At 48.1% G+C, this 24,723-nt stretch overlaps 1 protein-coding gene across 1 annotated transcript in view; it reads right to left on the bottom strand.

Annotated features, from left to right (window-relative positions):
* Nucleotides 1–24,723, bottom strand: part of LOC144505449 (calcium/calmodulin-dependent protein kinase type II subunit alpha) — a 223,621-nt gene that overhangs the window by 65,889 nt on the left and 133,009 nt on the right. The window contains exons 4-5 of the mRNA XM_078231553.1: nucleotides 8,121–8,175; nucleotides 474–539 (exon numbers count right to left, since the gene is read on the bottom strand). Coding sequence (XP_078087679.1) covers nucleotides 474–539; nucleotides 8,121–8,175 — 121 coding nt within the window. The remainder of the gene's footprint in view (nucleotides 1–473; nucleotides 540–8,120; nucleotides 8,176–24,723) is intronic.

Here is a 24,723-nt window from a genome sequence, read left to right as displayed (position 1 = left end):
GAGGGATATGGGCCAAATGTGGGCAATTGGGACGAGTTGTGTGGTTAAAAAAAAAGGGGGGGCATGGACAAGTTGGGCTGAAGGGCCTGTTTCCGTGCTGTAAAACTCTATGACTATGACTCTAACTTCAGCCCAGTGAGTCGACTTAGTTCCCCTCTCACTGCTGCCAATTGTAGACAGGAGTCATACATGGCTCAATGAGGTTTCCTTTCGTGCGATGATTCACCCAAAAAGCCAATTTGATCTGCGAATAACTCCCCTGCCCCGCTCCCCCCTGCTGCACACCTCCTCCACAGCCCCTCAACTCCGCCCCCCCCCCACCCCCCCGCCATCCCCCCAGAATCAAGCATTCCACCAACTGGGCAATGGCACTGACTCCAGCCAAGATACTTCCAGGGGAGAGCTGCATCAGAGAAAGCACGAGGCAAGGGGCAGTAATTGGGCTGGCCGCAGCTTTCAAACTGTGCACCTACCTGGCATCAGCCTCGCTGTAATATTCACGTGCCACAATGTCCTCAAAGAGCTCCCCACCAGTTATCCTGTAAAGCGGGCAAAGTTAGATTCATTAATCACATACCTAGAACACAAAACTCACAGCGTATGACACCGTTACAGAGTATTTACAGCACAGCAATAGACTGTTACGCCCCACCCATTCACACTGGTGTTTCTGCTTTGGAATAGTTCCCTCTTAACCATCTTCATTCAACCTCAGCAGCCTGTTGTAGAATCATAGAATCATACAGCGCAGCAGAGGCCTTTCGGCCCATCGAGTTTGCACCGGCACAATAGAAACACCTGAACTCCCACCTAATCCCATCCTCCAGCACTTGGCCCATAACCCTGAATGTTATGATGGTGCCAAGTGCTCATCCAGGTACTTTTTAAAGGATGTGAGGCAACCCGCCTCCACCACTCTCTCAGGCAGCGCATTCCAGACCCTCACCACCCTCTGGGTAAAAAAGATTTTCCTCACATTCCCCCTAAACCTCCTGCCCCTCACCATGAACCGATGTCCCCTCGTGACTGACCCTTCAACTGAAGGGGAACAGCTGCTCCTTATCCACTCTCTCCATGTCTCTCATAATCTTGTACACCTCAATCAGGTCACCCCTCAGTCTTCTCTGCTCCACTGAAAACAACCCAAGCCTACCCAACCTCTCTTCATAACTTAAATGTTCCATTCCAGGCAGTATCCTGGTGAATCTCCTCTGCGCCCCCTCCAGTGCAATCACATCCTATCCTTCTATTCCTTTCTCCTTGATGTGCTTATCCAGCTTCCTCTTAAATATATTTGTGCTATTCACCCTAATTTATTCCCGGTGCTGGCAAGTTCCACATTCTCCCGACCCTCCGGCTGAACCAGTTTCCCTTGAATTCCCCAATTGGATTTAGACTTGGAATGCTCCTCAGGAATAACAACAACAACTTGCAATTTCCATAACGCCTGCAGCGTTGTAAAGCCTCACTCGGTTTGACACTGGGCCACAGAGGGAGGTAAGTCGGCCAAAGAGGTGAATTTTAAGGGGGCGCCTTAAAGGACAAGTGAGAGAACGACAGAGTCAAAATCCTGGGACTCTCACACCACACGGACTGCAGCGGGTTCAAGGAGGCGGCTCTCCACGACCTTCTGAAGGGGGCAATTAGGGATGGGCAATGAACGTTGACCTTGTTGGTGACGCCCACATATTCTCGGAATGAGAAAAAGTGCAACAATGGAGGGCTGGTCGGACCCCACCTGGAGTCCTGTCTCAGCTCTGTCCCCTCAACACCGTGAAGGAGATATCGGCCTTTTGTACGATTCAACAACAACATCAATTTGCGGGGAGGGCGGAGGACACAGAAAATCCCACCCACAGGATCCTGGGCCTTAGAAATAGTTTTAAAGTTTTAAATGTATTAATTATCATCACAAGTAGGCTAACATTAACACTGCAATGAAGTTACTGTGAAAACCCCCTAGTCGCCACACTCCGGTGCCTGTTCGGGTACACTGAGGGAGAATTTAGCACGGCCACTGCACCCTAACCAGCACGTCTTACGGAGGAAACCGGAGCAACCAGAGGAAACCCACGCAGACACGGGGAGAATGTGCAAACTCCACACAGACAGTGACCCCAAGCCAGGAATCGAACCCGGGTCCCTGGCGCTGTGAGGCAGCAGTGCTAACCACTGTGCCACCGTACTAATGTCATGGCGCAGAGAAACAAGGGGGAGTTCACCTGGCTTGAGTAGAAGCTTGATTGATGAGGGGATCAGGGGTCATGGGGAAAAGGCAGGAGAATGGGGATGAGAAAAATATCAGCCATGATTGAATGGTGGAGCAGACTCGATGGGCCGAGTGGCCTAATTCTGCACCTATGTCTTCTGGTCTTCTGGTCTAAGGTACGTAAAGCTGCCCAGCTTCTCTCCGACGTGTACTGCACCAGCAACTTGTGTGAGATTCGCTTCACAAGCACACGCCAGGGGGAGACGGCAGAGAGACAGTGAGCTGCTCTGTGGACAATCGACTATCACTGGATCCTGAGCCACTAACTCCGCAAACGTGTGAATCAAACTGTGAACAGGATCCTGGGCCTGAGTGGTGTATCTCACCATTCCTCGCCTGGCAGGATTCCGGGCACTGCCAGGCACTGCCGCTTCCTGCTGTCATTTAGAATTGGAATGAGTTGCCTTTCATTGCTTCCTGCTCTGTGTTGATTCAGCTGACAGGTGGAGTCTGTGGGTTCTCAGCCATGGCTCCGTGGCCAACCTTCTCACCCCAGAGTCAGGAGGTTGTGGTTTCAACTCCTACTCCAGAGACTCAAGAGCAAGAACCAAGGCTGACATTCCAGTGCAGTACTGAGGGAGTGCTGCAGTGTCAGAGGGTCGGTACTGAGGGAGTGCTGCACTGTCAGAGGGTCAGTAGTGAGGGAGTGCTGCACTGTCAGAGGGTCAGTACTGAGGGAGTGCTGCACTGTCAGAGGGTCAGTACTGAGGGAGTGCTGCACTGTCAGAGGGTCAGTAGTGAGGGAGTGCTGCACTGTCAAAGGGTCAGTACTGAGGGAGTGCTGCACTGTCAGAGGGTCAGTAGTGAGGGAGTGCTGCACTGTCAGAGGGTCAGTACTGAGGGAGTGCTGCACTGTCAGAGGGTCAGTACTGAGGGAGTGCTGCACTGTCAGAGGGTCAGTACTGAGGGAGTGCTGCACTGTCAGAGGGTCAGTACTGAGGGAGTGCTGCACTGTCAGAGGGTCAGTACTGAGGGAGTGCTGCACTGTCAGAGGGTCGGTACTGAGGGAGTGCCGCACAGTCAGAGGGTCAGTATTGAGAGAGTGCTGCACTGTCAGAGGGTCAGTACTGAGGGAGTGCTGCACTGTCAGAGTTACTGTCATTCAGATGGGACATGAAACCAAGGCCTTGTTTGTTCTGTCAGGTGGATGTAAATAATGTCACGGCCCAGACTCTGGCGAAGAACAGCTTCATTCTCCCCCGTTTCCTGGTGTCAATGTTTGTCCCTAAAACAAGATCATCAAAAAACATGTAACCTGTTCCTGTTTGTGGGAGCTTGCTGTGCACAAAATGGCTACCATGCTTCATGCATTACAACAGTGGCTGCGCTAATTAAAACAACTCCATTGGCTGTGCGCAACTCTATATAAAAACCAACCTTTCTTTCTTGAGAAATCCGATAAATATTCAGAGGATGACATTGCCTGAGGGGTGCACAAGAAAAGATTCACTACACATGCCCCACTGCACATAAAATACTGTTCATTCCTTCAATCATTCTCCGTGGAGCAGTTGGATATGCATGTTTGATTATTCAATGTTCTATCAAATATCACAGAACTCTGCCTCATTCCTGGATGCGGTTTATTTTGTTCTTTTGTTTATCCTGACACTTCACTTCCAAAGAATTTTATTCACTTCAAGATGACAGATGATATTGATCGAGAATAGAATATTTTAATATATCAGCCTTCAATCACTTCAGATGACAGAGTAAAGCTCCCTCTACACTGTCCCCATCAAACACTCCCAGGACAGGTTACAGCATGGGGTGAGATACAGAGTAAAGCTCCCTCTCCACTATCCCCATCAAACACTCCCAGGACAGGGACAGCACGGGGTTAGATACAGGGTAAAGATCCCTCTACACTGTCCCCATCAAACACTCCTAGGACAGGTACAGCACGGGGTTAGATACAGAGTAAAGCTCCCTCTACACTGTCCCCATCAAACACTCCCAGGACTGGTACAGCAAAGGGTTAGATACAGGGTAAAGCTCCCTCTACGCTGTCCCCATCAAACACTCCCAGGACAGGTACAGCATGGGGTTAGATACAGAGTAAAGCTCCCTCTACACTGTCCCCATCAAACACTCCCAGGACAGGTACAGCACAGGGTTAAATACAGAATAAAGCTCCCTCTACACTGTCCCCATCAAACACTCCCAGGACAGATACAGCACAGGGTTAGATACAGAGTAAAGCTCCCTCTACACTGTCCCCATCAAACACTCCCAGGACAGGTACAGCACGGGGTTAGATACAGAGTAAAGCTCCCTCTACACTGTCCCCATCAAACACTCCCAGGACAGGTACAGCACGGGGTTAGATACAGAGTAAAGTTCCCTCTACACTGTCCCCATCAAACACTCCCAGGACAGGTACAGCACGGGGTTAGATACAGAGTAAAGCTCCCTCTACACAGTTTATCCTCAAACTTCACAAGAGTGTTCCCTACAGCCCCCGTGTGTCACCTTTCCAGTTCCCATTCCAGCTTGTGGAATTACGAAGTGAGATTACCAAACTACCAGAGAACTGCCAATTTCAAGTAACATCACCTCCAAATTAGGGGCAGAATGAGGAGTGGACATTGGGCTGTTAAAATGTCAGCTGAAACATAACTGTTCCAACTGACAGAACAAATTTAACCTCGCTTGTCTCTTCAGGCTGTCTGTCGGTGAGTCACAGAGCTAAGGTAACCCAATTACATCAAATCAAAACTCAAATGGACAATGGCAAATCCATGATTTATTCATTGCATAAAGAATACACGGTGATTGTTTCTCATTCTTCCAGTCCGGGGCTGAAAACACACGGAGATACAATCCCGGGACACTAATGGATCTGAAAACGTGAGTGGCCTGAACAAATGGAAATCACTTGACTTATTGCCTCGACTCTTTCTGAAGGCTCGCCGTTAGTTTTCAGTGCACAGACACACTAACTACCATAATCTGCTGCCTGAGGCACAGGTAACATTTACAAGGAAATAAAAATAAATGAACAAAATGCTTGCTTGGTGCCTGTCTAATATTCTGACACAAAACCTCAGCCAGATTGCTGACATTCACAAAACTTGCAGCTGCATATCCCATTTCATATCCCAGCGCACTTCATAGGAGCAACAACCAAACACAAACTGAGAGCAAGTCATAAGAAGGTAAATTTAGGAGCATCTCAGAGAAGGACAGAGAGAGACAGAGAGGGAGAGAGACAGAGAGGGTTTGGGGAACAGAGTGAGAGAGAGACAGAGAGTGGTTGGGGAACAGAGTGAGAGAGAGAGAGAGAGAGGGACAGAAAGGGAGAGAGAGAGAGAGGGGTTGGGGAACAGAGTGAGAGAGAAAGAGAGACAGAAAGGGAGAGAGACAGAGAGAGACGGGGGTTGGGGAACAGAGTGAGAAAGAGAGAGAGACAGAAAGGGAGAGAGAGAGAGAGAGGGGTTGGGGAACAGTGTGAGAAAGAGAGAGAGACAGAAAGGGAGAGAGAGACAGAGAGAGAGAGGGGGGTTGGGGAACAGAGTGGGAGAGAGAAAGAGACAGAGAGTCAAAAGGGGGGGGGGAGAGAGAGACACACACATAGTGAAAGAGGGAGAAAGAGGGAGAGAGGGAGAGAGAGACTGCGAGAGGTAGAGAGACAGGGAAAGGGAAAGAGAGAGAGAGAAAGAGTCAGAGGGGGAGAAAGAGAGAGACACAGTGAGAGATAGAGAGAGACAGAGAGTGAGAGAGACAGAGATAGAGAGACTACGAGAGGATAAAAGACAGAGAGGAAGAGAGAGAGAGAGAGGCAGAGAGAAAGACAGACTGAGACCATAAGGCAATAGGTGTAGAGGGGACATGATGAAAATGTCTTTTATGCAGAGGGTGGTGGGTGTCTGGAATTCGCTGCCCGAGTTAGTGATGGAGGCAGAGACCCTAAACTCTTTTAAAAAGTACCTGGATCTGCACCGTCAGTGCTGTAAGCTACAGGGCTATGGGCCGGGTGCAAGAAGGTGGGATTAGAAAGGGCACCTGAGTGTTCTTGGGCTGGCATGGACAAGATAGGCAGAATGGCCTCCTTTGGTGCTGTAACATTTCTATGGTCCTCAGACATAGGAGCAGAAGTCGGCTGTGGTAGCGTGGCCCCTTTAAGGGGGCGTTCCCTGAAGTCCGCATGGTCGGGCCGGACCCTATAGCGTGTCGAGGTGGGAACCTGAGCCAATCGAGAGCGAGGATGTGTATTCCGGGTCGGAAAAGTTCAGTCAGAAGTTTCAAATCGCCCTTGCTCCAGATACCCAACCTTTTGACCAGATAGCTGAGCTGGTTAAAAATCATTTCAATCCCCCAACCCTCGATCATTCTGCTGAGGCACAAATTTCACTCAGCGGCCTGTGAGCCGGGGAGACAGTCTCCGGCTTCATGGGCAGATTGAGAGGATTAGCAGAGCATTGCCAATTCGGCCCAGCCTCAGGAGAAATGTTGAGGAACCGTTTGGTCTGTGATATAAACAGCCTGATATACAAAATAAGTGAAAGTTTTAAACTTTTTATACTATTGTCACAAGTAGGTTTACATTAACGCTGCAATGAAGTTACTGTGTCGCCACAATCCAACGCCTGTTCGGGTACACTGAGGGAGAATTTAGCGTGGCCAATGCACCCTAACCAGCACATCTTTTGGACATGATATTGACAGATTAAACTGAATTGGTTACAGATATTAAACCTGACAGTGCAGCACTCCCTCAGTACTGCCCCTCTGACAGTGCAGCACTCCCTCAGTACTGCCCCACTGACAGTGCGGCACTCCCTCAGTACTGCCCCTCTGACAGTGCAGCACTCCCTCAGTACTGCCCCTCTGACAGTGCAGCACTCCCTCAGTACTGCCCCTCTGACAGTGCAGCACTCCCTCAGTACTGACCCTCTGACAGTGCAGCACTCCCTCAGTACTGCCCCTCTGACAGTGCAGCACTCCCTCAGTACTGACCCTCTGACAGTGCGGCACTCCCTCAGTACTGACCCTCTGACAGTGCAGCACTCCCTCAGTACTGACCCTCTGACAATGCAGCACTCCCTCAGTACTGACCCTCTGACAGTGCAGCACTCCCTCAGTACTGACCCTCTGACAGTGCAGCACTCCCTCAGTACTGACCCTCTGACAATGCAGCACTCCCTCAGTACTGACCCTCTGACAGTGCAGCACTCCCTCAGTACTGACCCTCTGACAGTGCAGCACTCCCTCAGTACTGTCCCTCTGACAGTGCAGCATTCCCTCAGTACTGACCCTCTGACAGTGCAGCACTCCCTCAGTACTGGCCCTCCAACAGTGCAGCACTCCCTCAGTACCGACCCTCTGACAGTGCGGCACTCCCTCAGTACTGACCCTCTGACAGTGTAGCACTCCCTCAGTACTGACCCTCTGACAGTGCGGCATTCCCTCAGTACTGACCCTCTGACAGTGCGGCACTCCCTCAGTCCTGATCCTCTGATAGTGTGGCACTCCCTTAGTACTGCACCTCTGACAGTGCAGCACTCCCTCAGTACTGACCCTCTGACACTGCAGCAATCGCTCAGTACTGGCCCTCTGACACTGCAGCACTCCCTCAGTACTGACCCTCTGACAGTGCAGCACTCCCTCAGTACTGACCCTCTGACAGTGCGGCACTCCCTCAGTATCCAGAATAGGGGTGTCCACTTGGACTTTAGGCTCCAGCGTCTGGAAGCCACACCGCACTCCCCCTCTGACAGTCCTTGAACTCAATTCTGCTTCAGAGGTGTGGGAGCTGCCCAAGTTGATAGAATGACACTTTTTGAATCCATCGCTGGAATTAACAAGCGTGGAAGCTGAATATTAAATGTTAAGTTGCTGTTTTACTTACAAATCAAAGATCAGGTAGTGGTGGCCCTCCTCAGATATGCTGTCGTGCAGCCTCACTGAAAGACAAGGAGAAACAATGAAAGTGAATAAAAGGGACACGTGAATTAACCGGCTGGAGACCATTCAGATCCCAGTGCAATTAATCAGACTGTCCCACCCCTACTGATGCCACTGGATCTTGGTTACAGCACAGTAAGAAGTCTCACAACACCAGGTTAAAGTTCAACAGGTTTATTTGGTAGCAAATACCATAAGCTTTCGGAGCACTGCTCCTTCGTCAGATGGAGTGGAAATCTGTTCTCCAACAGTGCACAGACACAGAAATCAAGTTACAGAATACTAATTAGAATGCAAATCTCTACAGCCAGCCAGGTCTTAAAGGTACAGACAATGTGGGTGGAGGGAGCATTCAACACAGGTTAAAGAGATGTGTATTGTCTCCAGACAGAACTACTAGTGAGATTCTGCAAGATCTCTTTAACCTGTATTGAATGCTCCCTCGACCCACATTGTCTGTACCTTTAAGACCTGGCTGGCTGTAGAGATTTGCATTCTAATTAGTATTCTGTAACTTGATTTCTGTGTCTGCACACTGTTGGAGAACAGATATCCACTCCATCTGACGAAGGAGCAGTGCTCCGAAAGCTAATGGTATTTGCTACCAAATAAACCTGTTGGACTTTAACCTGGTGTTGTGAGACTTCTTACTGTGTTCACCCCAGTCCAACGCCGGCATCTCCACATCATAGTTACAGCACAGAGAGTGTCCATTCAGTCGTCCCAGCAACAATCTAGTTAGCCTCGTATCTGCTGCCTCTTCCCAGCAATTACTTTCTCCTCCCCATGATGCTTGGCACAGGCAGTTGCCCACCTTGGGCAGAGAGTGCTATTTGGCATCAGTGTGTTAGGATTCTGTTAGGAACCATTCGTGTTTAAAGAGAAACACCCCAGAATTAACGGGCAGAAGCATGCCACACGAGCTCACATTTCAAAACAGAAATATTGCTTACAAGGATTGATGCGCGTCAATAAGCACATGGAATCAAGGCTTCGGTATTGAAGGCTTTAATAAAGTAACAAGGGAACTACTAACACGAATACACCAGTTAGCCCAACAGTAACATGGTAACAAACCCCAGTGGTGAACCAACGATGGTTCACCACAAGGATTAAGCAAAGTAAACACTCTTCATGTTATCGCTGACAATTACTTATTGTTGTGAAGTTGAGTTTGTAAAGGTGTGAAAAAGGTTTGTAAAGAATTGTAAAAATGCGAGAGGGAAAGAAAACAGTGCGTGGTCCCTTTAAAAGCTGGCTTTAAGTTCAGTGCTTGGATGCAGAGTAGACACAGACGCTAAGTTGCAACATTTGTTTCGGGGGCCAAGCATCAGGGTTGCCATGATAACAGCCTTTTGCACTTTAATAGCTTGTCAGTTTAAAAATGACAATCGGCTATGAAGAGATTTGAATTTGCTGCGGTCGACAACCTCGTACCAATCATAGTGTAAGAATATTGGGAGGTTATTGCAAGGATAAAGGCCAGAGCGACAGCCATCTCAGGGTAACATCTCCGGAGCCAGGGCCTGGGCCAGATCAGCTGAAGCAGTTAGTTCTTAACTCTGACAGCTTCAGATAGGCCTTAAGAGAACTCACCATTTAAACAGCGAAAAGTACCAAATCAGAGAGCGGACAACTACAGAAGAACTCCAAATCTTTTCCAAGCCATCAGACCTGGTTGTATATAGTTTTTTTGAGAGTGACTAAGATTCTGCTATTACTATTTTGGTACTGAATGGTCCTTGTCTTTATTTGAACAGCATTTCGGTCGCACCATCCTTTAATTAAAATGTTACTGGTTTAGTTAAAGTTCCTGATTGGTTGAATAAAATAGTTATTCACTTAAAGCGAGTGTCAAGTCTCGACGTTAATGAACCTCTAAATGTTAACGTAAAACAGTTAACACCTTCCCAAACGCTTTTACCTGATTACAAAGCAAGGTAAAGGGGATTAACCTCTGCATCGTAACATTATGCTACGAACTCAGTTCATATTTTGTACTTACCCCCTCACCCAGCAAGAATTTCCTTATATAATATAGCAATCCTGAAGGCTCATTCATTTCACAACTCACTGGAATTCACTTTAATTCCTGTCAGTACTCCAGCCAATTTAATATTTTACGGGGATCCTTCCATTAGCTTTTTTGGCTGACTCGCCAACTTTTATTCTGTGACTGTGGATACCTCCACTCCTTGCACTGGTTGCCCACCAATAACTAACTGCCTTTGAGCAGCTTCCTTGCAAGCTCTGCTGATTGCGTTTTGCCGCACAGCTCTGTGAGGACCACTGTAGATTTCACTGTCCCGCTGCTAGCTAGGCAACTCTATGAACAGCACGTTTTGTCTGCAACAGTGTGCAAGAAACAAAACTTTTCACTGTCTCCCTATACATGTGACTATCATCAATCAATTCAATCAATCATCTCCCGTCAGCTCTCTCAATCCACTCAGATGCAGCCTGCATCAAAGCAAAATTGTAACTGCAAGATTGCTGATAAAACATCCAGATAACTTACAGAAAAGAACCTTGTGACCCCAAAGGCCAACTTCCTGACAACGTGGCATGATTTGGGATGGTCTCAAACAGAAATGCAAACAAATTATTTGACCTTCAACATAATTCTTTGATTCTGTAACCTATATGAATAAATTATGTTTCTAATAGACATAATTGCCCTTTCTCAAGATACCCTGGCTCCACTAATAGGGTAAGAGTTTTAACAACACCAGGTTAAATGGACACTCCACATCATGTCCACTAATAGGTCCAGAGTTGGGTCATCCATTGTTTAAATGTTATTTTCACTATGAACTCTGACCTTGTAAGATAAACACATGTTAATTAAACCTTGGATTGACGGAGTTGCATTTATATCAGAATTTATTTTTCAATCAGATGCCCCCATTTTCCTCTGGTTAAAATTTTAATTCTTCAAACCAAAAGTTATGTTCCAAATCATATGAATTATGAGCTAGATATTCGCAACAGTCCTTACTTAATGGTCCGGCCATTTAAAATAAATGTAATCAGCTATTCACAGCATAGAATCATAGAATCCCTTCAGTGCAGAAGAGGCCATTCGGCCCCTTGATTCTGTACAGACTCTCTAACAGAGTATCTTATCCAGACCCTCTCCCCGCCCTATCTCTGTAACCCCACACATCTACCATGGCTAATCTACCTAACCCTACACATCTTGAGATACGAAGGGGCAATTTAGCATGGCTAATCCACCTAACCTGCACATCTTTGGAGTGTGGGAGGAAACCGGAGCACCTGGAGAAAACCTACGCAGACACAGGGAGAAGGTGCAAACTCCCCCACTCCCTACCCTCCCCCATCCCCGAGCATTCCTGCCATGATGAGTGGGGCTGTCAACTTGCTGATCAGAACAACTACCTTCTCCATTTTTAACTCTGTGAAGGAGGCTTCCTTTCTCTCTCTCTGGGTTCAGGTGCGGTCTAAAACAATCCCGAACCCGAGGTTGTGTTTTGAAGATGAGAGGCAGAGCTTGTAGTCAATCTGCGTAGCTCAACCACCCACAGATACCCGATGTTTCCAGGGCTTACACTGGAAAGCTTACACCAACAAGCTTTAGCAGTGATCAGCAAAGCTTTTGGGACTCTCCCATCTCTATCAGTACCCCATAAATGAAGAAGGTTGGATGATGCAGGCGGCACGGTAGCACAGTGGTTAGCACTGCTGCTTCACAGTGCCAGGGACCTGGGTTCGATTCCCAGCTTGGTCACTGTCTGTGCGGAGTTTGCACATTCCCCCCGTGTCTGTGTGTGTTTCCCCCGGGTGCTCCGGTTTCTTCCCAAAGTCCAAAAGACGTGCATTGGCCGTGCTAAATTCTCCCTCAGTGTACCCGAACAGGCGCCGGAGTGTGGCGACTAGGGGATCTTCACAGTAACTTCATTGTAAGCCTACTTGTGACTAATAAATAAACTTTACTTTAACAGAATGATCCCTCTGCCACATGAATGTTTATTTATTACATGGGCGAGAGAGGGCTGTGTACATCTGCACATTGCACACTCATCCCATTATACTCCTGCCTCTTATACACCCACCCGTTATACAAGCCCTATTATTTACCCTCCCTCGCACACATCCCACTCATCACACACCAACCTGAATATTCTTTCCTCGACTTTAGTGAGTTTTCCTACGTGAAGTTTTAAAGAGATTGAGAGAATTCATAGAGTTATTACATCATGAATGGAGGCCATTTGGCCCATCAAATCTCTGCCCACTCCCTGTAGTGCAACCCAATCAGTCCCATTTCCCCGTTTTATTTCCGTAGCCTAGCAGTGTCTATCCAATATTGTCCTGGAATCATTCATTGTCTCCACTTCCAACCCCGTCATGTGCACTGAGTTCCAGCTCATTACCACTCATTGTGTTAGAAGGTTCTACCTCACATTGCCCTCCCATGCCTCTCTTGTCTACAAGCTTACATCTGTGTTCTGTAGTCTTTGTACCATTGGCTAATGGGAGCAGCTTTTCTTTATTTACCTCTCCTATACCCGCCATAATCTTGTAAAGTTTATAAAGTTTATTTATTAGTGTCACAAGTAGGCTTACATTAACACTGCAATGACGTTACTGTGAAAATCCTCCAGTTGCCACACTCCTACGCCTGTTTGGGTCAATGCACCTAACCAGCACATCTTTCGGACCATGGGAAGAAACCAGAGCACCTGGAGGAAACCCATGCAGACATGGGGAGAGCGTGCAGATTCCTCACAGACAGTGACCCAAGCTGGGAATCGAACCTGGTTCCCTGGAGCTGTGAGGCAGCAGTGCTAACCACTGTGCCATCCTGCCACAGAGAGAGCACAAACCTCCAAACAACCCACCAACCCAACCCTTCAGGCACCAGCTGCCACTTTATTTTTTAAGTTTCAAACTGTAAACTGGAAGTAGGCCACGGGATGTTAAGGGAAGGGTTTTCTGGAGTGTTTTTTTTAGCGCGCGGGAGGTTTAAAAGCAGGCCGCACTATTCAGCGGGCAGCGTTGTAACGGGCAGCGGAGTGAGCAGGGAGCAGAGTGGGAGCTGAAGGGCTTTGGCCCAACGGGCTTCGGCGTAAACAGGCAGAGGCAGGGTAGGTTCCATTCTTCGTTCACCCAGTAATTTAAAGAAAAGGGTAATTATGAGTGGGAGGCCAGTTTGTTGCTGTCGGTGTCGGATGTGGGAGTTCATGGAGTTGCCTGGCCTCCCGGAAGTCCATATCTGCACCAGGTGCGTCGAACTGCAGCTCCTGAGAGACCGCGTTAGGGAACTGGAGCTGCGGATCGATGACCTTAGTCTAGTCAGGGAAAATGAGAAGTTAATAGAGAGAAGTTACAGGCAGGTCGTCACACCAGGGCCACGGGAGGAAGACACGTGGGTCACGGTTAGGAAGGGTAAAGGTCACGTACCAGAGAGTACCCTGGTGGTTGTCCCCCTTAACAGTAAGGGATGGGTGTCAGATGGGAGAGAGGAGGGGAGAGAGCAGTCAGTGATGGGATCCCCTGTGGTTGTCCGCCTCCAGAATAAGTATACCGTTTTGGATACTGTGGGGGGGAGGATGACCCTCCAGGGGTAAGCCACGGTGACCAGGTCACTGGCACGGAATCAGGCTCTGTGGCTCAGAAGGGAAAGAGGGGGACTAGGAGAGCAATAGTAGTGGGGGATGCAATAGTTAGAGGCACAGACAGGCGGTTCTGTTGGCACGAACGAGACTCCAGGATGGTAGTCTGCCTCCCTGGTGCCGGGGACCTGGATGTCTCTGAGTGGGTAGGAAACATCCTAAAAAAGACGGGTAACCAGACAGACGTCATTGTCCACATTGGTGCAAATGACGTAGGCAGAAAGAGCAGGGAGGTCCTGCAAGAGCAATTCAGGGAGTTGGGTAGTCGGCTGAAAAGCAGGGCCTCTAGGGTAGCGATCTCTGGACTACTCCCAGTGCCACAAGCTAGTGAGGCTCGGAACAGGGAGATTGTACAGCTGAATGCGTGGCTAAAGGACTGGTGCAGGAGGGAGCGTTTCAAATTTGTGGATCACTGGGAAGTCTTCAAGAGAGGATGGCACCTGTACAAGAAGGATGGGTTACACTTAAACTGGAGGGGCACGAATATCCTAGCTGGGAGTTTTGCCTGTGTGGTTCGGGTGGGTTTAAACTAATGTGGCAGGGGGGGTGGGGATCAGAACAATAGGTCAATAAGCACAGAGGCTGGGGACGAGGTTGGGGCTAAGACAAGGCTATCTAAGAGGAAGAGCATTCTGGGGGAGGATGACCTCAGTGGGCCTGGAGGTCTGGAGTGCATCTGCTTCAGTGCAAGGAGCGTCACGGGCAAGACAGATGAGCTTAGAGCCTTAATGCTTGCATGGAACTTGGATGTGGTTGCAGTGACGGAGACTTGGTTAAAAGAAGGACAGGACTGGCAGCTGAATATTCCGGGGTATAAGTGTTTTAGGCGAGACAGAGGAGGGGCTAGGAGAGGTGGGGGAGTAGCAATGCTGGTTAGGGAGCATATTACAGCGGTACAGAGGGTGGACAATTTGGAAGGGTCAGGTAACGAGTCACTGTGGGTGGAGCTCAGAAACAGGAAGGGCGCAGTCACTATGCTGGGGGTATACTACAGGCCTCCCAACAGCCCACGGGAAGTTGAGGAACGGATATGTAAGGAGATTCTGGACAGGTGCAGAAAAAATAGGGTTGTTGTAGTGGGAAATTTTAATTTCCCTTGTTTAGACTGGAAATCGCTTAGGGCTGGGGGCCTGGATGGAGAAGAATTTATAAAATGCGTACAGGAAGGTTCTTTGGAACAATATGTTGACAGTCCAACTAGAGAGGGGGCTATACTGGACCTAGTACTGGGGAATGAGCCCGGTCAGGTCATCAAAGTTTCAGTAGGGGAACATGTGGCAAAGAGTGACCACAATTCTGTAAACTTTAGGATAGTAATGGAAAAAGATGAGTGTTGTCCTATGGGTAAGGTGCTGAATTGGGGGAAGGCTAACTACAGCTGGATTAGGCAGGATTTGGTGGCTGTTGATTGGGAGAGGCTGTTCGAGGGTAAATCCACATCTGGCATGTGGGAGTCTTTTAAGGAGCAGTTGATAGGACTGCAGGATAGGCATGTGCCTGTAAAGAGGAAGGATAGGAAAGGTAGGATTCGGGAGCCGTGGATAACCAGTGAAATTATGGGTCTAATCAAAAAGAAAAAAGAGGCATACATGAGGTCCAGGCAGCTAAAAACAGATGGAGCACTGGAGGAATAAAGAGAAAGTAGAAAAGAACTCAACAGGGAGTTAGAAGGGCAAAAAGGGGTCATGAAATGTCCTTGGCAGACAGGATTAAGGAGAATCCTAAGGCATTTTATACATACGTTAGGAACAAGAGGGTTGTTAGGGAAAGAATCGGACCTCTCAGGGACAAAGGAGGGGAATTATGCTTAGAACCAAAGGAAGTAGGAGAGATCCTAAATGAATACTTTGCATCAGTATTCACAAAGGAGAGGGACATGTTGACTGGTATTGTCTCAGAGAGATGTGTTGACCCGTCAGAAAAAATCTCAACTACAAGGGAGGAAGTGTTAGGTTTTTTAGGAAACATTAAGACAGACAAATCCCCAGGGCCAGATGGCATCTATCCTAGACTCCTCAGGGAAGCAAGAGATGAAACTGCTGGGCCTCTAACAGAAATCTTTGTCTCTTCACTGGACACAGGTGAGGTCCCAGAGGATTGGAGGATAGCAAATGTGGTCCCGTTATTTAAGAAGGGTAGCAAGGATAACCCAGGTAATTATAGGCCGGTGAGCTTGACGTCCGTGGTAGGGAAATTGTTGGAGAAGATTCTTAGAGATAGGATATATGCGCATTTAGAACTGAATAATCTCATTAGCGATAGACAGCATGGTTTCGTACGAGGGAGGTCATGCCTCACAAATTTGGTTGAGTTGTTTGGGGAGGTGACAAAAACGATTGACGAAGGAAGGGCCGTGGATGTCGTCTATATGGATTTTAGTAAAGCGTTTGACAAGGTCCCTCATCACAGGCTGGTGCAAAAGGTTAAATCTCACGGGATAAAAGGTGAGCTCGCTAGATGGGTGGAGAACTGGCTTAGCCATAGAAGACAGAGGGCAACAGTGGAGGGGTCTTTTTCCGGTTGGAGGTCTGTGACTAGTGGTGTTCCGCAGGGCTCTGTACTGGGACCTGTTCTGTTTGTGATATATATAAATGATTTGCAGGAAGATGTAGCTGATGTGATCAGTAAGCTTGCAGACGACACAAAGATTGTTGGAGTTGCAGATAGTGATGAACATTGTCAGAGAATACAGCAGGATATAGATAGGCTGGAACATTGGGCGGAGAAATGGCAGATGGAATTTAATCCAGATAAATGCGAAGTGATGCATTTCGGTAGATCTAATGTAAGGGGGAGCTATACAATAAATGGCAGAACCATCAAGAGTATAGACACACAGAGGGACCTGGGTGGACAAGTCCACAGATCCTTAAAGGTGGCTGCACAGGTGGAGAGGGTGGTCAAGAAGGCATATGGCATGCTTGCCTTTATTGGACGGGGCATAGAATATAAAAGTTGGCATATGATGTTGCGGCTGTATAGAATGATGGTTAGGCCACATTTGGAATACTGCGTCCAGTTCTGGTCGCCACACTACCAGAAGGACGTGGAGGCTTTGGAGAGAGTACAGAAAAGGTTTACCTGGATGTTGCCTGATATGGAGCGTCTTAGCTATGAGGAGAGATTGGGTAAACTGGGTCGTTCTCCCTGGAAAGACGGAGGATGAGGGGCAACCTAATAGAGGTGTATAAAATTATGAAGGGCATAGATAGGGTGAACAATGGGAAGCTTTTTCCCAGGTTGGAGGTGATGAACACAAGGGGTCACGGGTTCAAGGTGAGGGGGGCAAGGTATAACTCAGATATCAGAGGGACGTATTTTACACAGAGGGTGGTGGGGGCCTGGAATGCACTGCCAAGCAAGGTGATTGAGGCGGACACGCTGGGATCTTTTAAGACTTATCTAGATAGCCACATGAACAGACTGGGAATAGAGGGATGCAAACGAATGGTCTAGTTGGGCACATGAGCGGCGCAGGCTTGGAGGGCCGAAGGGCCTGTTCCTGTGCTGTATTGTTCTTTGTTCTTTGTTCACACATGGCAGAGGCTGCAGATCGTGCATACCAGCCAGCTCAGAACCCTTCCAAATGGAGCACAGGCAAATCAACCTCATTCCCCAGGGGCTGCTTAAGGGAGGAGCGGCTTTCCGAAAGATAAGAAGCTACTTGTGATTGTACTGAGGTTAGAACTGAAAGTAATAGAACATTCCGTTCAACACTGGTAATGGATGTTATCCTGGAGTCAATTACCAAAGAAATGATTCAATTGTTGGGGACATGTTACAATTAAGCATCACATGGGGTCAGGAAAGATAAGAGTCAGAACACGCAAGCATGGTACCGAGTTTTGCATGTGGCTTATTTTATGTCGAAAGAAACTGACTTGGGAATTAAATGTCTTAATTTTCAGCAGACGTGATAAGGTCAGTGAGCAAACACCTTTATCGCAGCTACAGATCCACATTGAGGGGAAGAGGCATCTTCACGTTGGCTGGACTCTGAGAGAGAGGCTGTTCTCTGAGGCTGTGACTCAGTGGGTAGTAATGTCTGGCCTTTTTAACCATTGACTCGCCTCTGTTTATCCGTTAAACAGCGCCACATAGCTTCTTGTGACATCTTGCTATGTGCAAATTAGCTGCCATGTTTTCTACATGACAACAGCGACTGCACCTCATTGCTGTGGGACGCCCTGAGGTCACTAAAGATGCAAATTGTTTCTTTTCCAGTTGTTGGGAATTCAAAACACTTTTTGTTTTGAAAAAAAAACACAACAATCTTTCTTTGTGTCAGACATGATGGGCGGCCCGGTGGCACAGTGGTTAGCACTGCTGTCTCACAGCGCCAGGGACCCGGGTTCAATTCCGGCCTCGGCTCACTGTGTGCGTGGAGTTTGCACATTCTCCCCGTGTCTGCGTGGGTTTCCTCCGGTTTCCTCCCACACTCCAAAGTAGGTTGATTGGCCATGCTAAATTGCCCCTTAGTATCAGGTGGACTCACAGGGATAGGGCCTAGGTGGGATTGTTGTTGGTGCAGGCTCGATGGGCCAAATGGCCTCCTTCTGCACTGTAGGGATTCTATGATTCTATGATGGAACCCAGCCAATGGAGGGTTCCCCTTTGACCCTGACTGATCTCTGACTTCTGTTTGGTGTCCCACACCATTGGACAGCGCCGAAACAAGGGCAATTGCTCTCAGCTCACGACATTCAGTCGCTGGCTCTGTGTTCATCTCAAGGCTAAGTTTTCAAAAATTCTTCCTTTGGAATTGAGCATCACTGGCACAGGCAGATTTCATTACCCATCCAAAATTGCCTTGAGTGGCTTGCTCAGTCATTTCATTGGACAGTTAAAAGTCAACCACATTGCTGTGGCTCTGGAGTCACATGTAGGCCAGACCGGGTATGTGCAGGCTTGGAGGGCCAAAGGGCCTGTTCCTGTGCTGTAGATTTCTTTGTTTTTTGTTCACCTGGAGGAAATCTAGTTTAAAAGTTTATTATTGTCACAAGTAGGCTTACATTAACACGGCAATGAAGTTACTGTGAAAAACCCCTACTTGCCACACTCCGGCTCCTGTTTGGGTTCACTGAGGGAGAATTTAGCACGGCCAGTGCACCAAACCAGCAGACAATAACCTGAGGTAAATACCATCAACACCAAAAAAATTGTGGCTTTTTTGTATTCATTCGTAGGATCTGGGCGTCGCTGGCTGGCCAGCATTTATTGCCCATCCCCAGTTGCCCTAGAACTGAGTGGTTTGCTCGGCCATTTGAGGGCAGTTGAGAGTCAACCACATTGCTGTGGCTCTGGAGTCACATGTAGGCCAGACCGGGTAAGGACGGCAGATTTCCTTCCCTAAAGGACATGAGTGAACCAGGTGGGCTTTTACAACAATTTCAGTTGCCTCCAAGTGATTTGGACTCAAGTCCCTGATCATTAACCGACATTTTGGGATTACTAACCCAGTGTAAGTCCAAAATCCTACAGTATGCCCTCTTTCTGTGAGTATGACTTCACTGAATACTTTTGTTAGCTGTAAAATATATTGGCGATGGGGGGGGGGGGTGGACTCTGGTTGACTGACAGTTAAGTGTCATCCAGTCATGCAACAAGAGCTTTCTGATTGGCTGTGGCAAGGCAGGGTACCCTGATGATAGATATAACCAATGGGAGAAGCTTTTGGGGCCGGGTGGATGATGGCAGGAGGTCACGTGATTGTAAAACCTCCAGGAATATGTCCTACCAGAGTTCGCAACCCTAACCCCCGACCTCATTGCAAACAGCCACCACAAAGGGGAGTCCCGGGTCAGAGTTCAAATCGTGGCGGTGACTCCAATTATTTCTGGACCTTTTGTGGTGACATTCATGTTTTAAAATTCTAATATTTTGGTTTTCAAATCCCTTTGTGGTCTGCCTTCCTCCTAACTCTGCAATCTCCTATTGGAGTGTCGTGGGTTAATAGAATAGGCTATGCTCGTGTGTGATGCAGCCTATGATGAATTAGATGCTGGGCACTTAGGCAAGAGGACGGAACAGTCTGTACACATAAAAGACGTACCTACTCTATTTCTCATCTTATAAAGTGCTAATAAAGCAGTTTGGGGCAGGTAGCAGAGGAAGTCTCTCCAGGTAAGATAGACTAGCTACACAAGTCAGAAGCCAGGAACCACCTCAGTAGAGTATGAAACGCCTACAACTCTCTATTCCAATGTGTTCCAATTCTGACCTTCTGAGGATCCCTGATGTTAATTGCCCTGCCATTCAAAGTAAAGTTTATTTATTAGTCACATTAGTTATTGTGGATTGTGGGAGGAAACCGGAGCACCTGGAGGAAACCCACTTTAAAAGTTTATTACTGTCATAAGTAGGCTTACATTAACACAAAGCTTTGACAAAGGGTCGTCTGGACTCGAAACGGGAGCTCTTATCTCTCCTTGCAGATGCTGCCAGACCTGCTGAGATTTTCCAGCGTTTTCTCTTTTGGTTTTAGGCTTACGTTAACACTGCAATGAAGTTACTGTGAAATTCCCCTAGTCGCCACACTCCAGCGCCTGTTCGTGGTCAATGCACCTAACCAGCATGTCTTTTAGGCTGTGGGAGGAAACCAGAGCACCCGGAGGAAACCCACGCAGACACGGGGAGAACGTGCAGACTCCACACAGACAGTGACCCAAGCCGGGAATCAAACCCGGGTCCCCGGTGCTGTGAGGCAGCAGTGTCAACCACTGTGCCACCGTGCCACCCAACTTCAACTTCCCTAAGCTCTGGAATTCCTTCCTTACACATTGCTGCCTCTCAACTTCACTTTCCCCCTTTAAGTTTTAGTTTATTTATTAGTGTCACAAGTAGGCTTACATTAAAAGCAAATTACTGCGGATGCTGGAATCTGAAACCAAAAGAGAAAATGCTGGAAAATCTCAGCAGGTCTGGGCAGCATCTGTAAGGAGAGAAAAGAGCTGACGTTTCGAGTCCAGATGACCCTTTGTCAAAGTCGGGCGGATGGAGCTATTACAAGGGGACATAACTATAGGGTTCGTGGTGGGAGATACAGGAAGGATATCAGAGGTAGGTTCTTTACGCAGAGAGTGGTTGGGGTGTGGAATGGACTGCCTGCAGTGATAGTGGAGTCAGACACTTTAGGAACATTTAAGCGGTTATTGGATAGGCACATGGAGCACACCAGGATGATAGGGAGTGGGATAGCTTGATCTTGGTTTCAGATAAAGCTCGGCACAACATCGTGGGCCGAAGGGCCTGTTCTGTGCTGTACTGTTCTATGTTCTATGTTCTAAGTCCCCTAATTTACATCTTGGGACAGTAATGGGCAATTAGCATAGAAATCATAGAATCATAGAAACCCGACAGTACAGAAAGAGGCCATTCGGCCCATCGAGTCTGCACCGAGCACAATCCCACCCAGGCCCTACCCCCATATCCCTACATATTTTACCCGCTAATCCCTCTAATCTACGCATCCCAGGACACTAAGGGGCAATTTTATCATGGCCAATCAACCTAGCCCGCACTTCTTTGGACTGTGGGAGGAAACCGGAGCACCTGGAGGAAACCCACGCAGACACAGGGAGAACATAGACTCTGCACAGTCACCCAAGGCGGAATTGAACCCATGTCCTTGGCGCTATGAGGCGACAGTTCTAACCATTGTGCCACCGTGCTGCTCTTTACGACAGTTCTTAAAATCTACCTTATTGACACCTTTTATTCACCTGACCTAATATCTCCTCATGTGGCCTGGAGGTAAAGTTTTTGTTTGACAATACTTTTGTAAAGCATGTTGGGACATTTTAACGATGTTAACGGCACGTTACACTTGCAAAGTAGTTGTGGTTTTGCTGGACAAGATTATAATCAAAACCGTACTGTAGATCTAGCTCCACATCTCTGATCACTGATCTGGAACACTCAGTTACGCTGCATGATGTCACTACCATTGATTCGAAATCTGTCTGCTGTGAAGTTACTGACATTGAATGAAGAGTGGTTTGAAATGGAAATGTCCCAGGAAGGCAGTGGGTAAGGGGGTGGTTGGCTGGGTACTTGATGGGACAGGCCTGACAGTCTGTCCCCGGGCCTGTGGGGAATCGCAGCCTGTCTGGCTCTAGTTCCAGAGGGAATTGTGAAAAATTGGCCAAGCTTCTGCCTCTTAATTTCCTGTCTTGCGTTCAAAGGAAACAATCCCTGTGTATCCTGAGGTGGCATGGTGGCACAGTGAATAATACTGCTGCCTCACAGTGCCAGGAACCCAGGTTCGATTCCCAGCTTGGGTCAGTATCTGTGTGGAGTTTGCCATTACACCACGCAAAGTAAAAAATTTCTTCCTTAGAGTCCCCCGTCTCTCTCACCCAGAACCTGAAATCTGAGACCCCTGATCTTTGTAACGTCACTTCTTGGGAATGGTGTTCACTTATCAACTTTATCTTCACCTTGTCCATCCTGATCAGATCTCCCCTCAATCCCCTTTGCTCCAAGGACAACAACCAAGCCTCTCCAGTCGAACCTGACAAAATTCCCTCACCTCTGGAGCCATTCTGGTAAATCTCCTCTCTAGACGTTCACATCCTTTCTAAAGTGGAAATTGATGGAGTTCCTCATCAGTAGAACTGCCCAATGCACTGAAAAATACACCTCCTCCCATAAACAGGGCACTTTCTCATTTCACAGGCACAGGACAGGAGTCAGGCCGGTGTTTGCGCATGCGTGGTTTATGAGGGTGACTCACCATTTATATTATCAGCTGTGTCCGTGGGAGTGGGAATTTGGTGGGCCAGGAGTGTGAAACCAAAGTGTGCAGATTACACCAGGTAAGAGGAGGTCTCAACTTGGTGGTTCATTTGGATAACATTGCTATCCTGTTGGAGAGATAAGGTACCCTTCTGGATATGGTCCTTGGGCACCTTTGCGAGAGGTAAGGTATGTTAAAAATAAACGCGATTGTGCGCAAAAATTGCATTAACTTATTGGAACTGTCAAGCTGTCAAGGAACTGCCAAAGTTATCAAGGAACTGTTAAAGCTGTCAGGCTGTCAAGGAATTGTCACAACCACCAATGAACTGTCAAGCTGTCAAGGAAATGTCACCCTGTCAAGGAACTATTAAAAGTTGTCAAGGAACTGTCACGTTGTCAAGTGCCTGTTAAGCTGGCAAGAAACTTTCAGGCTGGCAAGGAACTGTCAGATGATGCTAAATGAGTTGATACATAGGGAATAAAGGCAATGGGTAGTGATAGGAGGCATGGGTTGGCCTGAGTTGGCATGGGGCTCTAAAGGGACATAGAGATATAGAGGGCATGGGGGTATGCGGGGCCATGAGGTTGGGGAGAGATGCAAGGATTGGTATGGGGATATGAGGGGTAATGGGAGATAGGTGGGAGCATGAGGTGGCATAGGTTGGCATAGTTGGGGCATAGGAAGTGTACTGGGAGGTGAGCGGTGTTGTTTGTTTTAATCATTTTTAAAGTAATTTAAGCAACAAAATGCCAGACAACAGATTTTCACCTTCTGTTCAGTCTGTCCCCACCCCTGCACCCGTCAGCCTCTGCACTCGTTCTGGGAACATTGTGCCAAACCTCCAATCCAATTCGCTCAGCTGGAATGAAAGTCAGAACAGTGGGTAGCCATTTTTAAAGGTTGGATTCACAGAGCTGGGAGTTCTCCCATCTCAACCTGGAAGTGAGCGTCTGGGCCTTAATTTTCAAGGCAACACAAGCTTCGTATATGCAGCCTGCCCTCATAATCTAACAAGTTTAGTATCAAGCTCTAGTGTTTAGCTGTGGTATCATTGCCGTGAAGTTGAGCTGTGCTCACTCGAGGGCCTCTGTACTCCCTGAGGTGCGGAGCCCACAGCTGGTTTTGGGCTGTCGACCACAACGAGGATTACTGACAATGTAGAGGCAGTCCTATCCCTGAGCTCGCCTGACACTCTGAGGCACCTGTCCACACAAACATACGCATGTACCCCAAGACAGTAATGCAGTGGCGTAGTGGTATTGTCACTGGACTCATAATCCAGAGACCCAGGGTAATACTCTGGGGACCTGGGTTCAAATCCCACCTAAACAGGTGGTGAAATTTGAATCCAATAAAAATCTGGAATTAAAAGTCTAATGATGATCATAGGTCAATTGTCGTAAAAATCCATTTGGTTCATTAATGCCCTCAAGGTAAGGAAATCTGCCATCCTTACCCGGTCTGGCCTACATGTAACCCCAGAGCCACAGCAATGTGGTTGACTCTCAACTGCCCACTGAATTGGAGGGCAGTTAGGGATGGGCAATAAATGCTGACCCAGCCAGCAATGCCCATACCCCATAAAATAAATAAAATACCATACACATGCGTGCTCCTGTCCATAAGCACATGGTTATATGGAATCTCCCATACCATCATGCACAGAGGCACATTGCACACATAGACACCCATGTTAGACACATCTAAACACACACACACACACACACACACACACACACACACACAGAAATGCAACACAAACTCACACAAACACAAACATGAGCTTTAATTTTCAGTATAGCAGGGACGCTGCTCCAACACCCCTCTCCCCCACCCCACTCAGAGAGACAGCAGGGATGTGCCTCCAGCAGCCCACAGGTCATTTTACGTTCTTGGCGTAAGGTGTGACTTCCACCCCTCACTCAGAAGGAAGTCTGGGCATGGAGTGCTGCTGGCCAATCACACTGGGGTCTCGGGGGGAGGGGGAAGGTCAGGCGGGGAAGTAGGTCCGATGTTCACTGAGCCTTAAGGGGGCTTCTGATGGAGATGCCCCGCCAACAACCTCTCAAACAGCCCCCCTCCTCCCCCTCCCACCGCCACTCCTTCCTGCCCGAGATCCAATTCTATTTGCAGCACCATCTGCCCACCAGCCTAAACACTGAGCCAGG

Source organism: Mustelus asterias, chromosome 16 (assembly GCF_964213995.1).
Source record: "Mustelus asterias chromosome 16, sMusAst1.hap1.1, whole genome shotgun sequence".
NCBI classification, from domain to species: domain Eukaryota; kingdom Metazoa; phylum Chordata; class Chondrichthyes; order Carcharhiniformes; family Triakidae; genus Mustelus; species Mustelus asterias.
Note: the sequence above shows the minus strand (reverse complement) of the source record. Positions and strands in the feature narration are given on the sequence as shown.